This window comes from Salvelinus alpinus, chromosome 27, assembly GCF_045679555.1.
Source record: "Salvelinus alpinus chromosome 27, SLU_Salpinus.1, whole genome shotgun sequence".
Lineage (NCBI taxonomy): Eukaryota > Metazoa > Chordata > Actinopteri > Salmoniformes > Salmonidae > Salvelinus > Salvelinus alpinus.
In genome coordinates, this window is record NC_092112.1 from 30,521,997 (window position 1) to 30,543,967 (window position 21,971).

The 21,971-nt window shown below is 43.3% G+C and overlaps 1 protein-coding gene across 1 annotated transcript; it reads left to right on the forward strand.

Moving 5' to 3' along the window:
* Positions 1 to 987: 987 nt before the first annotated feature.
* On the forward strand, positions 988 to 21,453 carry LOC139555823 (mitochondrial inner membrane protein Mpv17-like). Its single transcript, XM_071369220.1, has 8 exons — positions 988 to 1,057; positions 12,563 to 12,681; positions 13,548 to 13,631; positions 15,765 to 15,898; position 16,028; positions 20,473 to 20,505; positions 20,588 to 20,640; positions 20,788 to 21,453. The coding sequence occupies exons 1-8, from the start codon at positions 988 to 990 to the stop codon at positions 20,885 to 20,887; spliced, it is 594 nt and encodes a 197-aa protein (XP_071225321.1). The 3' UTR covers positions 20,888 to 21,453.
* The last annotated feature ends 518 nt before the right edge of the window (positions 21,454 to 21,971 follow it).

Here is a 21,971-nt window from a genome sequence, read left to right on the forward strand (position 1 = left end):
CGCATCCGCTACAAGACCATGGTGCTTGCCTACGGAGCTGTGAGGGGAACGGCACCTCCGTACCTTCAGGCTCTGATCAGGCCCTACACCCAAACAAGGGCACTGCGTTCATCCACCTCTGGCCTGCTCGCCTCCCTACCTCTGAGGAAGTACAGTTCCCGCTCAGCCCAGTCAAAACTGTTCGCTGCTCTGGCACCCCAATGGTGGAACAAACTCCCTCACGACGCCAGGTCAGCGGAGTCAATCACCACCTTCCGGAGACACCTGAAACCCCACCTCTTTAAGGAATACCTAGGATAGGATAAAGTAATCCTTCTAACCCCCCCCCCCCCCCTTAAAAGAGTTAGATGCACTATTGTAAAGTGGTTGTTCCACTGGATATCATAAGGTGAATGCACCAATTTGTAAGTCGCTCTGGATAAGAGCGTCTGCTAAATGACTTAAATTGACTATTTTTTTAAGTAATATTGTGAAGTCATAATGTCTTGTATTAAATCTAAAGTTATATAATAAACAACCAATGTCGACACGCAATAATCGGGATGCCAAGGCATATGATTCTGGTTATAAGCAGTTCTGACAAGTTTGTCTGTGTTCCTGCAGAGCAGCGTTAGGGTCAATTGCAATTTTTATTTGAAATTCCAATTCATATATTGAATTCACTTGTGAAGTGGAGACTTTACATTAAATTGAATTCGAATTTCAACAATCTTCAAGTTATTGAATTGGAATTAGACAGTATAGCTAGACTGTAAACAGTGGCATGGTCAGCCTGAAAGCCTGAGGGAATTGAAATTTGTGGAATTGTTGGGGATAATATTGAATTATTCGAACATACCTAACATTGGAATAGAGAGGAATTTAATTATCTGAATTCAAAGACGGACCTGGAATTTCATTTGAATGAAATGGAATTTACAGGGAGAGGGAATTGATTTAGGATGGAATTTGTGGCATTAACTCCAACCCTGCTGCAGAAAGCGGAGAATGGTGGGCCTGTGGAGATCCTACCAGGCTCTGATGACCAGGCATCCATGGACTGTCCAGATAATCACAGCCAGTAAGATAACACCAATGATGTATATAAACCCTGGATTGCTGATGTTATGTTTTGGTCAATGAGAGGCTTTGAAGCCACTGGTCGGCCATATTGGCACTCCTCAGAACAACAGTCCTTCATAGGAATGAATGGAATTATACAGTATTTCATTTAAATGTTTCAAGATCAAAATGTATTTAAGTATTTTTGTTGTAGTGGGGAGAGTAACATAACTTTCTAAAAATTACACTTTAAGGAAATATTTATATATATATATGTGTGTGTGTGTTTCGCTTGCTTAATATATATTAAAAGTATGAATGAAGGTGTCTGTAATAGAATAAACGTAGCAAAAACAAATAGTATTAGTAAATGCATTTCTGTAGCTTCCAAAATATTTTTACACTGGTGGTGGAGTGGCAAGATGGAGACGCGGTGGCTTCAAAACTGACTCATCTAGTGTGTGTATATATAAATAATTTTAAAATACCCACTACACTAGGCTACACTACAGTAACTACTCTATGTCCATTATGCTCCTCTACAGCAAAGCCCCTGGCAAGAGTCCCAGAAATTCCCTCAAAAAGAGAGGGAGACGGAGACAATTTACCCCAGCATTTTCTCTGAGGCTTTCACCTGATCAGCTTAAACTTTTACAGGTCAAATCAATCAGACTTTTTCTGTCCAAATGTTTACAAATGCAACCCCGTATTCCGTGGCTCACGGATGAGAGCTGCAGTCTGAATGGGGTTGTTCAATTTGTGCTGTACCTTAAAATGGAACCCTATCTGTGTTTTGTAAATATTTGACATATTTCCTGTTGATTCAGTGACAGTGTTGCTTGTGGTGGCAAACATGTTTGTTTATGACACGTACCCTTATGAAAAAAGATTGCAGTCAGAGTGCAGTATAACTATAGTTAGAGAATAGTTATACTGCAGTATGCTCTAAATAATAATTTAGCAGTAATTTAGCTGTGTAACTGCAGTTAGAGAACAATATAACTGCAGTTATTCTGCATTTACTGTGTCTCTTACTGCAGTTTCAAAACAGCATTTTTTTTGCAAGGGTAGCATTCATCAGAAGAGGAAGCACTGACTACTCAGGGTATCCAGGTAAATATTACTTAATTGATCTTCTGCTGAAGTTTTTCTTTTCATAAAGGTGTGGAAATTTCCTTGGCGACATAGGCAAACCATAATGTTGTCCTTTTATGCAGTTTTATTATGTAGGTTACTCTTGTAGAATAGAGGCGTTTTCCCTATGATGCTGATGTGACTCATTAACCAACATGTACATGCCCACACGGTCTGTTTTGTCCGTTAACCAACACAAGATGGCAATGAAGAAGTATTTTCGCTACACGGTCTTTACTACCCTCACTAGCTGACAGGTCATTAAGGCGATAAATATGTCAGGGTTAGGTGCCAGCTTTGTTTTGATAGCCAATTAAATCCAATCAATATTTGGTCAGATATTTCACCCTGATATGAATATTTGTCTGACTCAGTCCTCTCTATAACCTGTAGTTCAGGGGTAGCTAGTGCTGAGAAGTTAACGGATTTTCTATTTTATTATTATTTTTAAACTTCTTTGACTGTTCAATTATTTGAATTCCATTTTGTTCGTTTTTTTCTGTGAGCTCAATCTGCACATTGCACAGTTTCTCAAGCGATAAATCAGATCCTACCTGAACTGTGTGATGTAGTAGGGATTTGTAGTTTCCAAGAGGACAATATTCTACATTGTTTAGCGCATAATTAACTACAATAACCACAATCCACTGCGCATCTACTTGTCCGGTCTGTTTCTTTTACGCCTGCTGTAGAGAATGTGCGATTGTGAGGGGATAGCAGCTGTTGCTTTGGGAGGTAGCTCTACCTGAAAATACATGATCGAAGTGATGGATAGTTGGTATTCAGCAGTCAAAAGTATGCCTTATTTACTTTGAAGAACTACAAAATAGGGATTTTGTCAGACAGCATAGGCAGCAGCTCTATAGAGATGAGATGATGACTTGGAATTAAATAATAAAGTTATCAAATAAAACAAATGTAATATACACAACAACTGAAATATTTTATTAAAGTGATGTGAATAAATTATGGTTAATAATTGATACGCAGTAATGGGCTTTCACTACCATCATGGGAATTTTATTTGTATTCTTTTTTATTATATACGAACCGAAACCGAACCCACCTCTAAAAGCACTAATCCCTCAACACTAGGGGTAGCCGAAGTCTATATTGTCATTGACCATGTGAAAAGGCTTTGATATGTTCCCACAAGCAATTACCTGGGTGTTTCTCCTCTCAGAAGCAAAGCTCTGTCTGTGTGACCAATAACAATGCAAAGAGGAAACGTCAACTGGGTTGTGTAACCTTTACTTAACTAGGCAAGTCAGTTAAGAACAAATTCTTATTTACAATGACGGCCTAAACCGGCCAAACCCGGACGATGCTGGGCCAATTGTGTGCCGCCCTATGGGGTGTGGGTTAAAGGGTTGCAGGCAGTTTAGACATTTATGTAATCAAGATGTCTGACTTGAGTGACTCATTATCTTTGTTTTCAATGGGAACAGAGATGGGAGCCACTGGTGTTTTTATGTACTGTAATGCACAGGAGACATTCAGAAGACGGAGAGGGCAGCAGATAAGGATATAACGAGTGTGTGTGAATGTGTGTGTGTTCAAGCACACCTAAACTTTACTGACCTCTGTTTGGCTTAGCTCCAGGTCTGCTTACCTAGCCTGTATGATACATGGAATTCAGTACCTGGCATCAGTCAGTCAATGGAAGGATGGATGAATTAACAAATAACAAACAAACAACTGAATGAGAAAAGGGAGATATCAGGACACCAGTGAGCCACGGTAGCAGTAGCTGATTCCCAAAGTCAAGTTGTGAGTATGAATCTTAAGAAGTACTCCTCTTCCCCTCCTACGTGGGTGTGAGAGGTCAGGCTGGGCTGGCTTCATCAGCTAAATACCTCTGAGGGCTCAGTGGGTCCACTCCCTCCCCAGTGGAACAACCATCAGGCCCCAGGGGGAACGCCTGCCAACTCTTCCCCGGATCACTTCACTTAGCCTGGGCCACGTCAATCACCATCTACCCCATTAGCCTCCAGAGGCCCTGGCTCTCCGCCAAGCTAGCTGGTGCTGACATCAGCACTCTCACTTAGGCAGGGGAGAAGAAGCTTGTTACCACCTCTTGACTAGCTACCATGCCTTGCCTCAGTGGGCATCAGATGGATGCTAGATCTAGATAGGGTATTAAAGTTTGGAGGAAATATATATATTTTTTTCACCTTCCTGTGTGTTTTATCACTGAACACATACTGTAGGACCTTACAAAAGAGAAATGGTAAATGTAAGTGTCGACCTAGGGGCTGGCTGTGTTTAAGGATGAGCTCATATACTGTAGCTAAGCCCCGGGTTTCTCAAGATTTATGCTTGGTTTGTTCTGTTCTTAAAGGGACAGTTATTAGAAATAAAGGTTTACAATTTATTTATTTTTATTGAACCTTTATTTAACTAGGCATGTCAGTTAAGAACAAATTCTTATTTATAATGACAGTCTACCAAAAGGCAAAAGGCCTCCTGCGGGGACAGGGGCTGGGGAAAAAATATATATACACTACCGTTCAAAAGTTTGGGGTTACTTAGAATGGCGACTCCGGCGACTCCGTGATGCTGGCTTTCTAGGCAGAGTTGCAAAGAAAAATACATATCTCAGACTGGCCAATAAGAAGAAAAGATTAAGATGGGCAAAAGAACACAGACACTGGACAGAGGATCTCTGCCTAGAAGGCCAGCATCCCGGAGTCGCCTCTTCACTGTTGACGTTGAGACTGGTGTTTTGCGGGTACTATTTAATGAAGCTGCCAGTTAAGGGCTTGTGAGGCGTCTGTTTCTCAAACTAGACACTCTAATGTACTTGTCCTCTTGCTCAGTTTCGCCACGGGGCCTCCCACTCCTCTTTCTATTCTGGTTAGAGCCAGTTTGTGCTGTTCTGTGAAGGGAGTAGTACACAGCATTGTACAACATCTTCAGTTTCTTGGCAATTTTTCGCATGGAATAGCTTTAATTTCTCAGAACAAGAATAGACTGACGAGTTTCAGAAGAAAGTTATTTGTTTCTGGCCATTTTGAGCCTGTAATCGAACCCACAAATGCTGATGCTCTAGATCCTCAACTAGTCTAAAGAAGCCAGTTTTATTGTTTTTTTAATCAGAACAACAGTTTTCAGCTGTGCTAACATAATTGCAAAAGGGTTTTCTAATGATCAATCAGCCTTTTAAAATGATAAACTTGGATTAGCTAACACAACGTGCCATTGGAACACAGGAGTGATGGTTGAAGATAATGTGCCTCTGTACGCCTATGTAGATATTCCATAAAAAATCTGCTGTTTCCAGCTACAATAGTCATTTACAACATTAACAATTTCTACACTGTATTTCTGATCAATTTTATGTTATTTTAAAGGACAAAACATTTGCTTTTCTTTCAGTAACAAGGACATTTCAAAGTAACCCCAAACTTTTGAACGGTAGTGTATATAGGGCAAAACACACACCACGACAGGAGACACCACAACACTATATAAAGAGAGACCTAAGACAACAACATAGCATGGAAGCAACACATGGCAACACAACATGGTAGCAACACAACATGGCAGCAGCACAACATGGTACCAGCACAAAACATGGTACAAACATTATTGGGCACAGAAAACAGCACAAAGGGCAAGAAGGTAGAGACAACAATACATCACACAAAGCAACCACAACTGTCAGTTTGAGTGTCCATGATTGAGTCCTGGAATGAAGAGATGGAGATAAAACTGTCCAGTTTGAGTGTTTTTTGCAGCTCATTCCAGTCGCTAGCTGCAACAAACTGAAAAGAGGAGCAACCCAGGAATGTGTGTGCTTTGGGAACCTTTAACAGAATGTGACTGGCAGAACGGGTGTTGTATGTGGAGGATGAGGGCTGCAGTAGGTATCTGAGATGGGGGGAGTGAGGCCAAAGAGGGTTTTATAAATAAGCATCAACCAGTGGGTCTTGGGACGAGTATACAGAGATGACCAGTTTACAGAGGAGTACAGAGTGCAGTAATGTGTCCTATAAGGAGCATTGGTGGCAAATCTGATGGCTGAATGGTAAAGAACATCTAGCCGCCGAGAGCACCCTTACCTGGCGATCAATAAATTACGTCTCCGTAATCTAGCATGGGTAGGATGGTCATCTGAATCAGGGTTAGTTTGGCAGCTGGGGTGAAAGAGGAGCGATTATAATAGAGGAAACCACATCTATATTGAACCTTAGCCTGCAGCTATGATATGTAAAGAGAGAAGGACAGTGTACCATCTAACCATACTCCCAAGTACTTGTATGAGGTGACTACCCCAGTGGGGAGGGGCGTTCTTCTTACCAAACCATTTTACCTTTGTTTTGGAGGTGTTCAGAACAAGGTTAAGGGCAGAGAAAGCTTGTTAGACACTAAAAAAGTTTGTTATAGAGAGTATACGATTGTATCATCTGCATATAAATGGATGAGAGAGCTTCCTACTGCCTGAGCTATGTTGTTGATGTAAATTGAGAAGAGCGTGGGGCCTAGGATCGAGTCCTGGGGTACTCCATGGTGATAGGCAGTGACTGAGACAGCAGATGTTCTGACTTTATAGACTGCACTCTTTGAGAGAGGTAGTTAGCAAACCAGGCCAAAGACCCCTCAGAGACAGCAATACTCCTTAGCCGGCCCACAAGAATGGAATGGTCCACCATATCAAAAGCTTTGGCCAAGTCAATAAAATAGAAATAGGCCTATAACAGTTAGGATAAGCTTGATCTCCCCCTTTAAATAAAGGACGAACCATGGCTACCTTCCAAGCAATGGGAACCTCCCCAGAAAGGAGAGACAGGTTAAAAAGGTCAGAGATAGGCTTGGCGATGATAGGGGTAGCAACCTTAAAGAAGAAAGGGTCTAAATCATCTGACCCAGATGTTTTTTGGGGGGTAAAGTTTAAGGAGCTCCTTTAGCACCTCGGACTCAGTGACCGCCTGCAGGGAGAAACTTTGTAGCGGGGCAGGGGGAAAAGATGGACGAGCATCGGGGCTAGTCACATTAGAAGGGGTGGGAGATGGATACAATGAAAGACAGACACCACTCAGATAGATATAGGTTCATCTGACTTTTAAGTAGTTTGTGTGTGTGTGTGTGTGCGTGCCTTATGTCTCATAATACTGTTAAAGGTTAGTTGTAGAGGCTCCAGTAAAAGCACATGAAAGGTTCAACTCTCTTCCCAGATGTTTTTGCCGGACCGAACTGCCTTTATTAGTTCTACCCTGACATTTTAAGAAAAGGTTAGATCACTGAAACGGGCTCCTCTGCCTGTCAAAGCAATATTATTAAGGTCCAATGTCCTTTTTAAAACATTATTTGGGTGTGGGAGGTAGAGTCTGCCCTGTCAGGTCTGAGTTGACTTCAATGGAAGTTCCCTGCTCAGTGTGCCACGCAGGAGCACCATAACACCTCACCCTCCTGTATTTGGACCTGGAGGTCCGTAGGCTGGGGCTCCACCATGGCCTCATTCCAAACCAATCTAGCACGATTTCACAACTCCCTCCATGCAGATCTGAGTGCATAGGGTCCACCAGGTTTTCTCTATGGTTTGATAGGGTGGGGTTTGGAATCAGGCCAAGCTTTTCTCTAATGAGTGTGTCCCCTGTCCATCCATTTCCCACTGAAGTTGTGTCCATTTGTCTCTCTGTCCCTCCCCAGTGTGTGTCCCTCCATTCATTTTCTCCCAAAAGAGGTGAGGGCCATCTGCCCAAGGCCAGTCAGGTCCACACCGCCCAGAACAAATCGTTTGAATTAAACCAGAGCCGTTCTCTCTCTTCACACCTTAGCCCCCGCCACGCAGCATCATATTATCACTATGACCAGCCAGGCTAAAAACAGAAGCACCCTAATTCTGTAGCTCTGCCATCATTTGTTGGGTGAGCTGTCAGTGTCTCAGCCATGGTCTCCACTCTGTCATGCATCTCTATCACATAGCCTGGTCATCCTGCATCTCTACCACCAAGCCTGGTCGTCCTGCGTCTCTACCAGCTAGCAGGGTCGTCCTGCATCTCTACCAGCTAGCAGGGTCGTCCTGCATCTCTATCAGCTAGCAGGGTCGTCCTGCATCTCTACCAGCTAGCAGGGTCGTCCTGCATCTCTATCAGCTAGCAGGGTCGTCCTGCATCTCTACCAGCTAGCAGGGTCGTCCTGCATCTCTACCACCTAGCAGGGTCGTCCTGCATCTCTACCACCTACAGGGTCACCCCGCATCTTGAACAGAATGCTAACACCTTGACTGGTCACGTCACTCTGACCTTCACACAGGCCATTCCCTGGACCAGCAGAGGGGTGAGGGAAAGCAGAGAGGCAGAGGGGACAAGACTAGTGGGAGTATCTGTTTTAGAGTTTGGAGATCCCTAGAGACAGTGATCCGTGATCTAAGCTCCCATCTCTCCCTCTCTGTAGGGAACAAGAATTACTCTCTCTCTCCATGGTGTCTCTCATCAGAATTTCTGCCCCATTGTTCACAGAGAGGGCTTCTCAGCTCTCTTCTTCTTGACAGGTAGCAGCAGTCTACCACACACTCACACACTCTCTCTCTCTTACACACACACACTCTCTCACACTCACACACACACTCTATCTCTCACTCACTCAAACACACACACACTGCTCTCCCTCCTTTATCTTGGACTGCCAAAAGTTGTTTACAAGAATGAAACCCACCTTTTCCCCAGGTGCGTAGCCTCTCTCTCTAGTGGTGTATCTGAATGACTGTTCATTAACGGCTGTGTGATAAATGGCATTTATCTGACTCCAGACCTGCCGGTGAGAGTGTCACAGAGAGGAATGCTTTGATCCTGAAATGGGCTTGTGTTTATATCTAACGAGATGCTGACTTACTTTTGTTCACGCAGAGAGAACTCGTTTGAGTTGCTTTGTCCCTTTTCATGATGTCAACAAAGGCAGAACATATTGATCTCTGCCTGTATTGTTTGTTGTACAGAGAATTGATGGAAATGTTTTTCCGCTCAGAAGTTTTCTAGCCAGCAACATTATGGAGAGAGAGTCATCGTTTTCAGCTTAATTTAGAACAAGTTTGGAGTCACCGTTTTCACAACTCTTTGTCAAAAATGGAAACACACCCCGCAAAGAAACCACACTATTTAGCCTGGAAACACTTTCAGCTGTTGCCTGTATAATTTACATGTCAATGGGTTTCTCTTCATCATCAATCAATCTCGCTCAGTCATATTCATCAATGCATCTCCTAAATCAGATGTTTGCATCCTCTGCTGTAGATTTCCCATACAAGTCGATCTCCGCAGAGACACGTGAGGCTGTTTTTAGATTACGCACATATAAATAATGCATGTGTATGTTTGTCCCCCCTCCTGTCTGGGGTTGAGGCGAGGTGATCGATGCCCCCAGGCACAGCCTCTGGGCAGCGGAAGGAAAGGGAACCCGTGACATTACCAACACATTGGTGGAGACTGCTCCGTCAACCAGATTGGCACTCCCTGTGTGTGTTAACAGGAGGGCACGCACACACACCGTACACACACATACACACAGGACACTGTGATGTCCCACTGAGGCCTTTCTGGCAATGAAATCAGTTTCCATCAGTCGCTGTGGGAGGTGTCCATAGACTACTCTCTCTTGTGCGCGCTCTCTCTCTCACTAATTGATAAATTACACTGTACTCTTGAAGCCTTTCACTCTCTCTACCAGCTCTCTCCCTCCCTCCCCTCTCTCTCTCCCTCCCCTCTCTCTCTCTGCTCCCCCCTTCTCTCTCTTTCTAGTGAGGAGGTATTTACAGAGCATAGAGCTACTGAATGGTTTGACTGTGTGACCGGGGCATGCACACTTCCAGTCAGTCAGTGTGTCAGTCATCCTTACCTGTGGCAGTAAGGTCTCCAAAGACAATGACCTACAGTACTGTACCAGTGTGTTTTAGGATGACTCGGTCAGAACTTTGAGTCCAGAGGAGAAAGGTTCAGTGTTTTGTTTTATTACTTGCTACTCTAAATCATGATAATCAGCCCTTGCTAAATCACCTCAATGGATTTGGAGTGATTATACATTCTTAAGATACACATCAGTTAAGTCACACATCTCTTGTGTTGTGAATGTGTAGGCTAATTGGATCTGAGTGCTTTTATAGAATGCATCTATATTAGTGGCTGTATTGGTTACATTGGCTTAGTGCCTCTATCTAATGATATTAGCATATTGGTGACAACTAGGGTTGCAAAAAACCTGTAACTTTTCCAAACATCCCAGGTTTTCCAGAATTCCTGGTTGGAGGATGCCTCTTTTTCCCGCTTATTCCCCTGATTTCAGGAATGTTAAAACCAGGATTTCTGAGAAACTTGGGAATTTTGAGTAAGTTGCTGGAATTTGTAACCTTATTGACAAATCATTCAAACCGTAAAACACTTGTTCACATGAATCTACACAGTGTCACAAAGATATCAGTAATACAATGTACTACAACTGTGTAACATCTTAGCAAGGAGTGGACATGTGTAGAATAGAACCAATGCCCAGTCAACCATTCCTCTGCTACAGTGTAACTACAGTCTAACTAACCAGTTTATGTAGTTTTTATGAATAGTATATTTTCATTTATGATATTTACAGTTGAAGTTGGAAGTTTACATACACTTAGGTTGGAGTCATTAAAACTCATTTTTCAACCACTCCACAAATTTCTTGTTAACAAACTATAGTTTTGGCAAGTCGGTGAGGACATCTACTTTGTGCATGACACAAGTAATTTTTCCAACAATTGTTTAGAGACAGATTATTTCTCTTATAATTCACTGTAAAATCAAAAGAAATCAGACAAGACCTCAGAAAAAATGTTAGACCTCCACAAGTCTGGTTCATCCTTGAGAGCAATTTCCAAATGCCTGAAGGTACCACGTTCATCTGTACAAACAATAGTACGCAAGTATAAACACCATGGGACCACGCAGCCGTCATACCGCTCAGGAAGGAGACGCATTCTGTCTCCTAGAGATGAACGTACTTTGTTGCGAAAAGTGCAAATCAATCCCAGAACAACAACAAAGGATCTTGTGAAGATGCTGGAGGAAACAGGTACAAAAGTATCTATATTCACAGTAAAACGAGTCCTATATCGACATAACCTGAAAGGCCGCTCAGCAAGGAAGAAGCCACTGTTCCAAAACCGCCATAAAAAAGCCAGACTACGGTTTGCAACTGCACATGGTGACAAAGATCATACTTTTTGGAGAAATGTCCTCTGGTCTGATGAAACAAAAATAGAACTGTTTGGCCATAATGACCATCATTATGTTTGGAAGAAAAAGGGGGGGCTTGCAAGCCGAAGAACACCATTACAAACGTGAAGCACGGGGGTGGCAGCATTATGTTGTGGGGGTTCTTTGCTGCAGGAGGGACTGGTGCACTTCACAAAATAGATGGCATCATGAGATAGGAAAATTATGTGGATATATTGAAGCAACATCTCAAGACATCAGTCAGGAAGTTAAAGCTTGGTCGCAAATGGGTCTTCCAAATGGACAATGACCCCAAGCATACTTCCAAATTTGTGGCAAAATGGCTTAAGGACAACAAAGTCAAGGTATTTGAGTACCCATCACAAAGCCCTGACCTCAATCCTATAGAAAATTTGTGGGCAGAACTGAAAAAGCATGTGCGAACAAGGAGGCCTACAAACCCGACTCAGTTACACCAGCTCTGTCAGGAGGAATGGGCCAAAATTCACCCAACTTATTGTGGGAAGCCTGTGGAAGGCTACTAAATACTATTTGAGTGTATGTAAACTTCTGACCCACTGGGAATGTGATGAAAGAAATAAAAGCTGAAATAAATTGTTCTCTCTAGTATTATTCTGACATTTCACATTCTTAAAATAAAGTGATGATCCTAAATGACCTAAGACAGGGCATTTTTACTAGGATTAAATGACAGGAATTGTGAAAAACTGAGTTTAAATGTATTTGGCCAAGGTGTATGTAAACTTCCGACTTCAACTGTATGTATGTCTTACACCCATAGAGATGTATTATAGAATATTGTGTTCTAATTATATTACTATGGGACCCCCATTAAAACAATTATAACAAGACAAGTGGTGTATGGTGAGTGATTCTTTTTAGGTACATTATGTATGATAATCATCAGTAGTGACATCTGATGTTATCAGTAAAGCAGACGCAGGTGTACAGGGGATTAATGGTGAATGGGGGTTGATGTCTTTGAATGGTCTTCTACTGCTTTTTCTGTCGTTGGCACCGTTGCAGGTTGGCATGTGTCTAAGTACGTTCCCGCTGTGCGCTGGCACAGAGCGGCAGATGACCGCATTCCAATGATCTTCCTGTTACTCTCTCTTTCTCCACCCCTTCTCTCTCACTTCCTCTAACCTCTCCCTCCCTCTTTTCTCTTCCTCTCTCTCCTCCGGGCACGCTGGTTGGGGTGGGTGATGTCATCTCCCAGCAGGTGCTTGAGAGGCGGGGTCTAGCCAATCACAACGTGACACGGACAGCCAAGATGATGAGCATCGGATTCTTCTTCGTCGTGAGTCCTCCTTCCTCGCTCTTCCTGTCTTTTATCTCACTGTCTCACCTCAAATGACTGGTTAGAGTCAGTGTATCCGTCTTTACCACACATGCACATTGGGTTGCTCTCTCACACACAAGGGAGAGGTTTGTAGGGAGGGTTCATGTGCTGTCACAAACACTCCATCGGCCAGCTGTTAAAGGGAAACAGCTCTGCGACTGTGCGTCAATAGCAGCCACAAGTAGGTATGAGTAGGTCTCTGAAGGAGTGAGAGAACAGCTGGGCAGCGTGGGCTGGCCACCCAAGGCCAGGCCACAGCACCAAGGCTCCTGGACATGCCACACACAGATGTTCCCTCTGACACACTCCTTCTCACAGACTCTGTGAGATGCCTTTGGCAGTGGCACTCTACAGAGAGCTGAGAAACTATGTTGTCGTGACTCACCACAGTGTGCGCATGTGTGTGTGTTTATGTGGCCATCAGCCCAGTCATGGACCACCCTCTGTGTGACATCACTGGACAGTGAAGGGAGAGTGAGTGCAGAGCGTCACCTAGAAATATAATGTTTTTGTTACATAGGCAAAGATTATTTATAATTGTGATCTTCTTATCTTCATTCATTGAATATTCTATTGTTTTTGTTCAGTGCCACTGAGAGGAGACCAACACTGTCTACACAGTTATGTAAAAGTAAAGCTCTAACACAAGATGACTTACAGATCTGAAAGAGGTGCTGTGGTTGACTATGTTTTCTCACATATTTGTTTCTAGAATGTTCCAAAAGCAATACAATTTTTCATGATTATTTCCTGCTGTTACCCAATCAGTTTTTTTAAAGATGAATCTGTGTGAAGGATCCTGATGGTCCTGTTTTCAACCCCAGGGCCCTGTATTAGGTGGATGGTACATGATTCTGGACAAGCTGGTCACTTGGGGGACCAAAAGTGCCTCCATTAATAAAATGCTTGTCACTAAGATGAGAGGGGCATCTGGGTGGCTGCATTTAATATGTTAATTTTCAATAAAAAACTAAAACAACTTCAGTACCACCAGCCATTTGACATGAATAGATAAATGAACATGGTTTATATTACTTTAGATACATTCTCTAATGGGCTGGTCATTATCCCTTGCATGACTCCTTTACTTACAAACCAAATAACAACAAACATTCTAAATATGAATGGACCCCAGGTGAAGGTGCCCTCAGAAGTGCCTGTCACTGTGGTGCCAGCCAGAGCTGAGTGAATAGGTGTAACACACATCAGAGAAATCTATTTCTGCCTGTTCCCACGTTTACCCCTGGAGGGTGAAGCCCCCCTCAGCGCGTGTCAACTAATCCTTGCATTGACAGGTGTGGATACAAGGCCTGCTTGTATAATACGCCGCTAACATGATTTGGGGTCTGTGAATGCACAGGAAGAGAGAGGACAATGAGAGGCGAGCGCAGCATGGCCCTCTCCTGGAGGGGGGATTAGTGTACACTCTGAAGGATGCATGCTCTCCTTCCACAGCATTGCTATTTTCACACACAACTTCCACAAAACAGGGATTCCAGGGCTAAATTTAGATCTTAAAGACCCATTTCTGTGTCAATGTCCTGTCAATGTTACCAGATATAACACATTGTGGAGGGAGGGGGAGTTGATGCTGGTGGTCCCTGTCTAAATTAAGTTAATTAGTAGTTGTACGTCAGGTGGTGAAATTGGCCAAAGCTTTACCTGGGGAGTCCTAACCACAGTGATGAATCTCCCTTTATTACAGTCACTGAGCTGTAAAGCTGGTTCATGTTAAGAAACAGGATCTTCCCAGACTTAGATGATTTTCAGTGATCTGAAAGAAGGGTAAGATTAGCACAGTTGGTACGAGCAGCCCCTGTCTGTATAAAGCAAATGAAATCATGTCCAAAGTTCCTTTCCGTGTCAATCAATGTCTGAGTTGTCAACGTCTATCTAATCCTCCTTTTTTCCTCTGAACATTTGTGTCAATCGTCCCAGTTGGTTAGTGTGATGAAACTTTCATAGAGGCTTTTTATGGCTGCCCACATTGGTCTGTAAACAACAATAGCAGGTCCTCCATGGCATTAGCTGGCAGGGTTTAACGAGCACTTCAAAGAAATGAAAAGGAATTTCTCCCTCTCTGAATTACACAACAGCTCATTGTGGGGTCCTCAAGTTCGCTGTGATAGGTTATACAATTAAGACATTGGGCTCCCGAGTGGCGCAGCGGTCTAAGGCACTGCATCTCAGGGCTAGAGGCGTCACTACAGACCCTGGTTAGATTCCAGGCTGTATCACAACCAGCCGTGATTGGGAGTCCCGTAGGGCGGCACACAATTGGCCCGCCGTCGTTAGGGTTTGGCCGGGGTAGGCCGTCATTGTAAATAAGAATTCGTTCTTAATTGACTTGCCTAGTTAAATAAAGGTAAAACAAATAATAAAAATAAATAAATAACTGCTGCCTCAGTGACCATAATGTTGGTGATTTGATCAATGTTGCATCAAATATCAATAAAAATCTACAGGGTGAGGGTCCGTGTTTTAGTAACGCCACAGCAACAGGTAAATTGCCATTTTTACTTCTGTAAATTATATGTATTATGACACCATTTGGCCTTTATGTACAACCCTGTAGAGGTAACAACAAGCTACAGGTGCTCTACTTTCAGGGCCCAACCCGACTCATCATAATCACCGCAATTATCCAATTTTCTTTTGAAACCTTTTAATAGTGGCCAGTGTGCATCATTATACAGTGGGGCAAAAAAGTATTTAGTCAGCCACCAATTGTGCAAGTTCTCCCACCATAATTTGCAAATAAATTCATAAAAAATCCTACAATGTGATTTTTCTGGATTTTTTTTTCTCATTTTGTCTGTCATAGTTGAAGTGTACCTATGATGAAAATTACAGGCCTCTCTCATCTTTTTAAGTGGGAGAACTTGCACAATTGATGGCTGACTAAATACTTTTTTGCCCCACTGTATGTATGCCCCATGCCCATGCAAAAGTAAGCTTACATTAAAAGCCACTGACCGTTTTTCCCACAAATTTTTCAGACACGTCCACATTTATATCAACATGTATATTCACACACAAAGACAGATAAAACGGTGTTTGTTCTTGTCATGTATCAACAGGTGGGCTTTGCTCTGTGTTTCCTGGGTACCTTACTGGGGATCTCTAGAACTTTGAATGAACTGACTGTGGAGGAGAACGTTGCCATGCTCAAGAGGTTAAGGCTCATCTCAGCATGACTTTACCCCACAGTTGTCAATTAAACTTACAGTACATTAAACCTCAAAGAATAATATAATAAAAAAACATACAGTACCAGTCAAAAGTTGACACCTACTCATTCCAGGGTTTTTCTTTATTTTTACAATTTTCTACATTGTAGAATAATAGTGAAGACATCAAAACTATGAAATAACACATATGGAATCATGTTGTAACCAAAAAAGTGTTAAACAAATGAAAATATGTTTTATATTTGAGATTCTTCAAAGTAGCCAACCCTTGCCTTGATGACAGATTTGCACACTCTTGGCATTCTCGCAACCAGCTTCATGAGGTATGAACTGGAATGCATTAAAATTAACAGGTGTGCCTTATTAAAAGTACATTTGTGGAATTTCTTTCCTCCTTAATGTGTTTGAGCCAATCAGTTGTGTTGGGGCTCCCGAGTGGTGCAGCGGTCTAAGGCACTGCATCTCAGTGCTAGAGGCGTCCCGTGATTGGGAGTCCCATAGGGTGGCGCACACTTGGCCCAACGTCGTCCAGGTTAGGGTTTGGCCGGGGTAGGCAGTCATTGTAAATAATAATCTGTTCTTAACTGACTTGCCTAGTTAAATAAAGGTTAAATAAAATTAAAGGTAAGGGTGGTATACAGAAGATAGCCCTATTTGGTAAAAGACAACGTTCATATTATGGCAAGAAGAGCTCAAATAAGCAAAAATAAATTACAGTCCATCATTACTTTAAGACATGAAGGTCAGTCAATCCGGAAAATGTCAATGCATTTCTTCAAGTGCAGTCGCAAAAACCATCAAGCATTATGATGAAACTGGCTCTCATGAGGACTGCCACAGGAAAGGAAGACCCAGAGTTACCTCTGCTACAGAGGATAAGTTCATTAGAGTTACCAGCCTCAGAAATTGCAGCCCAAATAAATGTTTCACAGAGTTCAAGTAACAGACACATCTCAACATCAACTGTTCAGAGGAGACTGTGTGAATCAGGCCTTCATGTTCGAATTGCTGCAAAGAAACCACTACTAAAGGACACCAATAAGAAGAAGATACTTGCTCGGGCCAAGAAACACGAGCAATGGACATTAGACCGGTGGAAATCTGTCGTTTGGTCTGATGAGTCCAAATTGTAGATTTTTGGTTCCAACCGCCGTGTCTTTTTAAGATGCAGAATAGGTGAATGGATGATCGCCATATGTGTGGTTCCCACCGTGAAGCGTGAAGGAGGAGGTGTGATGGTGTGGGGGGGCTTTGCTGGTGACACTGTCTGTGATTTGTTTAGAATTCAAGGCACACCTAACCAGCATGGCTACCACAGCATTCTGCAGTGATACGCCATCCCATCTGGTTTGGGCTTAGTGGGACTATCATTTGTTTTTCAGCAGGACAATAACCCAACACACCTCCAGGCTGTGTAAGGGCTATTTGACAAAGAAGGAGAGTGATGGAGTGCTGCATCAGATGACCTGGCCTCCACAATCACCTGACCTCAAGGCAACTGAGATGGTTTGGGATGAGTCGGACTGCAGAGTGAAGGAAAAGCAGCCAACAAGTGCTCAGCATATGTGGGAACTCATTCAAGACTGTTGGAAAAGAATTACAAGTGAAGCTGGTTGAGAGAATGCCAAGAGAATGCAAAGCTGTCATCAAGGCAAAGGGTGGCTACTTTGAAGAATTGTAGTACTTTATTGGTTACTACATGATTCCATATGCGTTATTTCATAGTTCTACAATGTAGAAAATAGTCAAAATAAAGAAAAACCCTTGAATGAGTAGGTGTGTCCAAACTTTGACTGGTACTGTATATTAAGCATGAGTCACAAATCCAGATATTATAGAAATGTACACATGCTGATTTTTGTCATCTTTAAAAATCAACATGTTGTCTTAAAAGATAAGTGTTTAGCGTTGGCCTTGTAGCCAGTGCCTCCTGTAGTACCCTCTGTAGTACCCTCTGTACTACCTCCTATAGTACCCCCTGTAGTACATCCTGTAGTACATCCTGTAGTACATCCTGTAGGACCTCCTATAGTACCCCCTGTAGTACCCTCTGTAGTACCTCCTGTAGTACCTCCTGTAGTACCCCCTATAGTACCTTCTGTAGTACCTCCTGTAGTACCTCCTGTAGTACCCCCTATAGTACCTTCTGTAGTACCTCCTGTAGTACCTCCTGTAGTACCCCCTATAGTACCTTCTGTAGTACCTCCTGTAGTACCCTCTGTAGTACCTGTAGTTCCTTCTGTAGGACCCCTGTAGTACCTCCTGTAGTACCCCCTATAGTACCTTCTGTAGTACCTCCTGTAGTACCTCCTGTAGTACCCCCTATAGTGCCTTCTGTAGTACCTCCTGTAGTACCCTCTGTAGTACCTGTAGTTCCTTCTGTAGGACCCCTGTAGTACCTCCTGTAGTACCCCCTATAGTACCTTCTGTAGTACCTCCTGTAGTACCCCCTATAGTACCTTCTGTAGTACCTCCTGTAGTACCCTCTGTAGTACCTGTAGTTCCTTCTGTAGGACCCCTGTAGTACCTCCTGTAGTACCCCCTATAGTACCTTCTGTAGTACCTCCTGTAGTACCTCCTGTAGTACCCCCTATAGTACCTTCTGTAGTACCTCCTGTAGTACCCTCTGTAGTACCTGTAGTTCCTTCTGTAGGACCCCTGTAGTACCCCCTGTAGGACCCCCTGTAGTACCTGTAGTTCCTTCTGTAGGACCCCTGTAGTACCCTCTGTAGTACCTGTAGTTCCTTCTGTAGGACCCCTGTAGTACCCCCTGTAGGACCCCCTGTAGGTCCTTTTGTAAGACCACTGTAAGACCCCTGTAGTACCCCCTGTAGTACCTCCTGTAGGACCCCTTGTATCACCTCCTGTAGGACCCCCTGTAGGACCCAAACAGAGCTGAGGCGTCCTGTGGAACTCCTTTCCTCTCCTCCTCTGTGTTCTCCAGGAAGCTAACAGAGTGACCCCCATCTCTGACACAGTTTAATTAGAAGCTATTTCCTCCCATGGAGGGAAGGAGGGTTGAAATAGCGGCGGGTGACTCATGTCTTAGATAAGGGATGTGTGTGTGTAACAGGGGTGTTCGTCCACCGCTCCCTTCCTCTTGCTCGGCGGACCATAAATTATTTATGCAAGGAAGGCACTTGAGCTAAAATGAGGCCGAAAGGGCAGTCACCGAAATGTCAGAAGAGACAGAAAACAAATGGCAAATGTGCTCATTAGGCAAGACTGTGATGTAAAATATATGTGAGGTGAAAGACAATAACATGACCACACCTTCCTCATCTAAAGCCAGGTGGAACTTGGTCTGGTGCCACAGACCGACGTTACTAGTTTGAATGGACATTAGTGACACGTGAGAAGGTTGGCAGACACATGCAGCATCATCCTCAGTCCTCAGCCCTGCTCTTCATTAGCTAGTGGCAGTCCGCTCGCGTGTCAATCACAACACAAGCCCAGCTATGTCTTCCCTTCGCCTCGTTTTATATTGTGGGTCAAGCTTTCCCCCCGAAACCACTTGGTTATTCATGTGTCTCATTATAACAATCGCTCTGATGCTACAGTGCATCCCTCCTTTATGAGAGGATGAATGAGATAGAGACGTGGGGGTCGGAGACGTCCATTTCGAGAGCTGCCATTCTCCTACACATTCCCTCATTGGTCAGTCACTTCACTCAACGCTGCCGAATGCTGATACTGAAGGTCAAGTGCACACTACCTATTGGGAAAACAAAGATTAGTGCTAACGACGTGTCTGCCTATTAGCGTTTTCATTACGCAACAGTTTGATGCCGTTATGACATTCTAAAGCTCAGTGTGTCATAATTAAGGGAGAAGATGGTGAGCGCTGGGCAAACTGTTGCATGACCACAGGACTGCAGCCTCGTGAGCTCAAATAAGTTGGTTGTCTCTTCAGCCCTAGACCACGAACGAAAGACGTTGCTCTCCAAAGGAGGACGGATTTTGGTGACGTCATCGTGTGTCTCTAACGTTGTATCCCTGCAGTGTTTTAACCCCAGGTGGCCAACGCCTTGTTTGCTAGAAATTAGAAACTGTTACGCCCCAGAAAATCAACAAAGACAGACAACATTTCTGGGAACATTGGCTTATTTTATACATCCAGTCTTGCCCAATAAAGACATTATTACAAAAAAAAGAATGAAATCCAGCCAATCTTGTTGCCTGTTGACCTTTAGTGAGATGGGCCAGGCTAAGTGAGGGTGCAGGCAGTTCCAGATGTCTAGTTGTTTTATATGCCATGTGATGTAGCAGGACAGGGCACTGTCCCACAGTTATTAAATTGAGACTATGATGTTGAGCTGGTTTTGAGTGTTACCTGTCACTGTCTGTGACTGACTCAGAGGGGGGCCAACGCATACTGTAACCTCTCATAGCCTGAGTGACAGCCCCTACCCACCTGGTCAGGGTCAGAGGTCAACACAGGTGTGAACTGGAGGTAGACACCCCTGTGAGGGAGGGTTAGTGTCAAAATGTAGATGTTTCTACCAGAAATTCACCATCGTTCCAACATAAAGATCTCTATGTCTCTTATTCTCTGCAGGACTACATGGATGCTTTGATCTCAAATTACTACCTAAGTTCTCCATGTGGAAAGCTTCACATACTTACGGTATGAACCACTCTATGCTTCATCAATGTGTTCCGCTCTTTTTCAGCTATGGCCTCCAGTCGAGATTGCCAACTTCTATTTCATCCCACTGCACCTCAGGTAAGGCACAGGGATGGTTAGTGACGTCAATGTTATCCTTATGGATTTTCAGTGTAATGTCAATTTATACTCAGACATATTGATTTATTCATTCAGCTGTGATGCCTGAGGGGACTCTGATGTTAGTACGGAATTATTGTCTTGAAGATTGGCTGTGGTCCAGATTGTAGCTGTTTCCTGGAATTCCTCCTTGTCTTGGAAAGCCAATAATGGATGTTTCAGGTCCCGCCCTACCTCACACATATAGGACTATCAATAAGACTTTTACACTCACAAATCATGTCATAAACTGAATTCAGAAAGCTGTGAATCAATCCCACACTAAGATAGTGGTCAGGAACAAATGGTTAACAAACTCTGAAATACTGCATAGTGGATGATTTTTGTGAAAGTTTGTCACACATACAGTGCATTTGGAAAGTATTCAGATCCCTTTACTTTTTCCACATTTTGTTACGTTATAGCCTTATTCTAAAATTGATTAAATAAATACAAATTCTCATCAATCCTCACACAATACCTACCTGATCATGACAAAGGGGAAACAGGATTTTAGAAATGTTTGCAAATGTATTAAAAATAAAAACAGAAATACCTTACAGTATATACATAAGTATTCAGACCCTTTTCTATGAGACTCGAAATTGAGCTCAGGTGCATCCTGTTGCCATTGATCATCCTTGAGATGTTTCTTCAACTTCATTGGAGTCCACCTGTGGTAAATTCAATTGATTGGACATGATTTGGAAAGGCACACACCTGTCTATATAATGTCCCACAGTTGACAGTGCATGTCAGAGCAAAGACCAAGCCATGAGGTCAAAGGAATTGTCCGTAGAGCTCCGAGACAGGATTGTGTCGAGGCACAGATCTGGGGAAGGGTACCAAAACATTTCTGCAGCATTGAATGTCCACAAGAACACAGTGGCCTCCATCATTCTTAAATGGAAGAAGTTTGGAACCACCAAGACTCTTCCCAGAGCTGGCCGTCAGGCCAAATTGAGCAATCGGGTGAGAAGGGCCTTAGTCAGGCCGGTGACCAAGAACCCGATGGTCACTCTGACAGAGCTCTAGAGTTCCTCTGTGGAGATGGGAGAACATTCCAGAAGGACAACCATCTCTGCAGCACTGCACCAATCAGTCCTTTATGGTAGAGTGGCCAGATGGAAGCCACTCCTCAGTAAAAGGCACATGACAGCCAGCTTGGAGTTTGCCAAAAGGCACCTAAAGGACTCCCAGACCATGAGAAACAAGATTCTCTGGTCTGATGAAACCAAGCTTTAACTATTTCCCCATCCAACCTGACAGAGCTTGAGAGAATCTGCAGATAA

What these genes read in the sequence shown, in the direction of transcription:
- LOC139555823 (XM_071369220.1), top strand. Translation starts at nt 988, where the DNA reads ATGGTGGGCCTGTGGAGATCCTACCAGGCTCTGATGACCAGGCATCCA. An exon ending in GACTGTCCAGATAATCACAG is followed by an intron (nt 1,058 to 12,562) that starts CCAGTAAGATAA and finishes CTCTCTCTCCTC; the next exon opens with CGGGCACGCTGGTTGGGGTG. An exon ending in CCTCCATTAATAAAATGCTT is followed by an intron (nt 13,632 to 15,764) that starts GTCACTAAGATG and finishes TCACACACAAAG; the next exon opens with ACAGATAAAACGGTGTTTGT.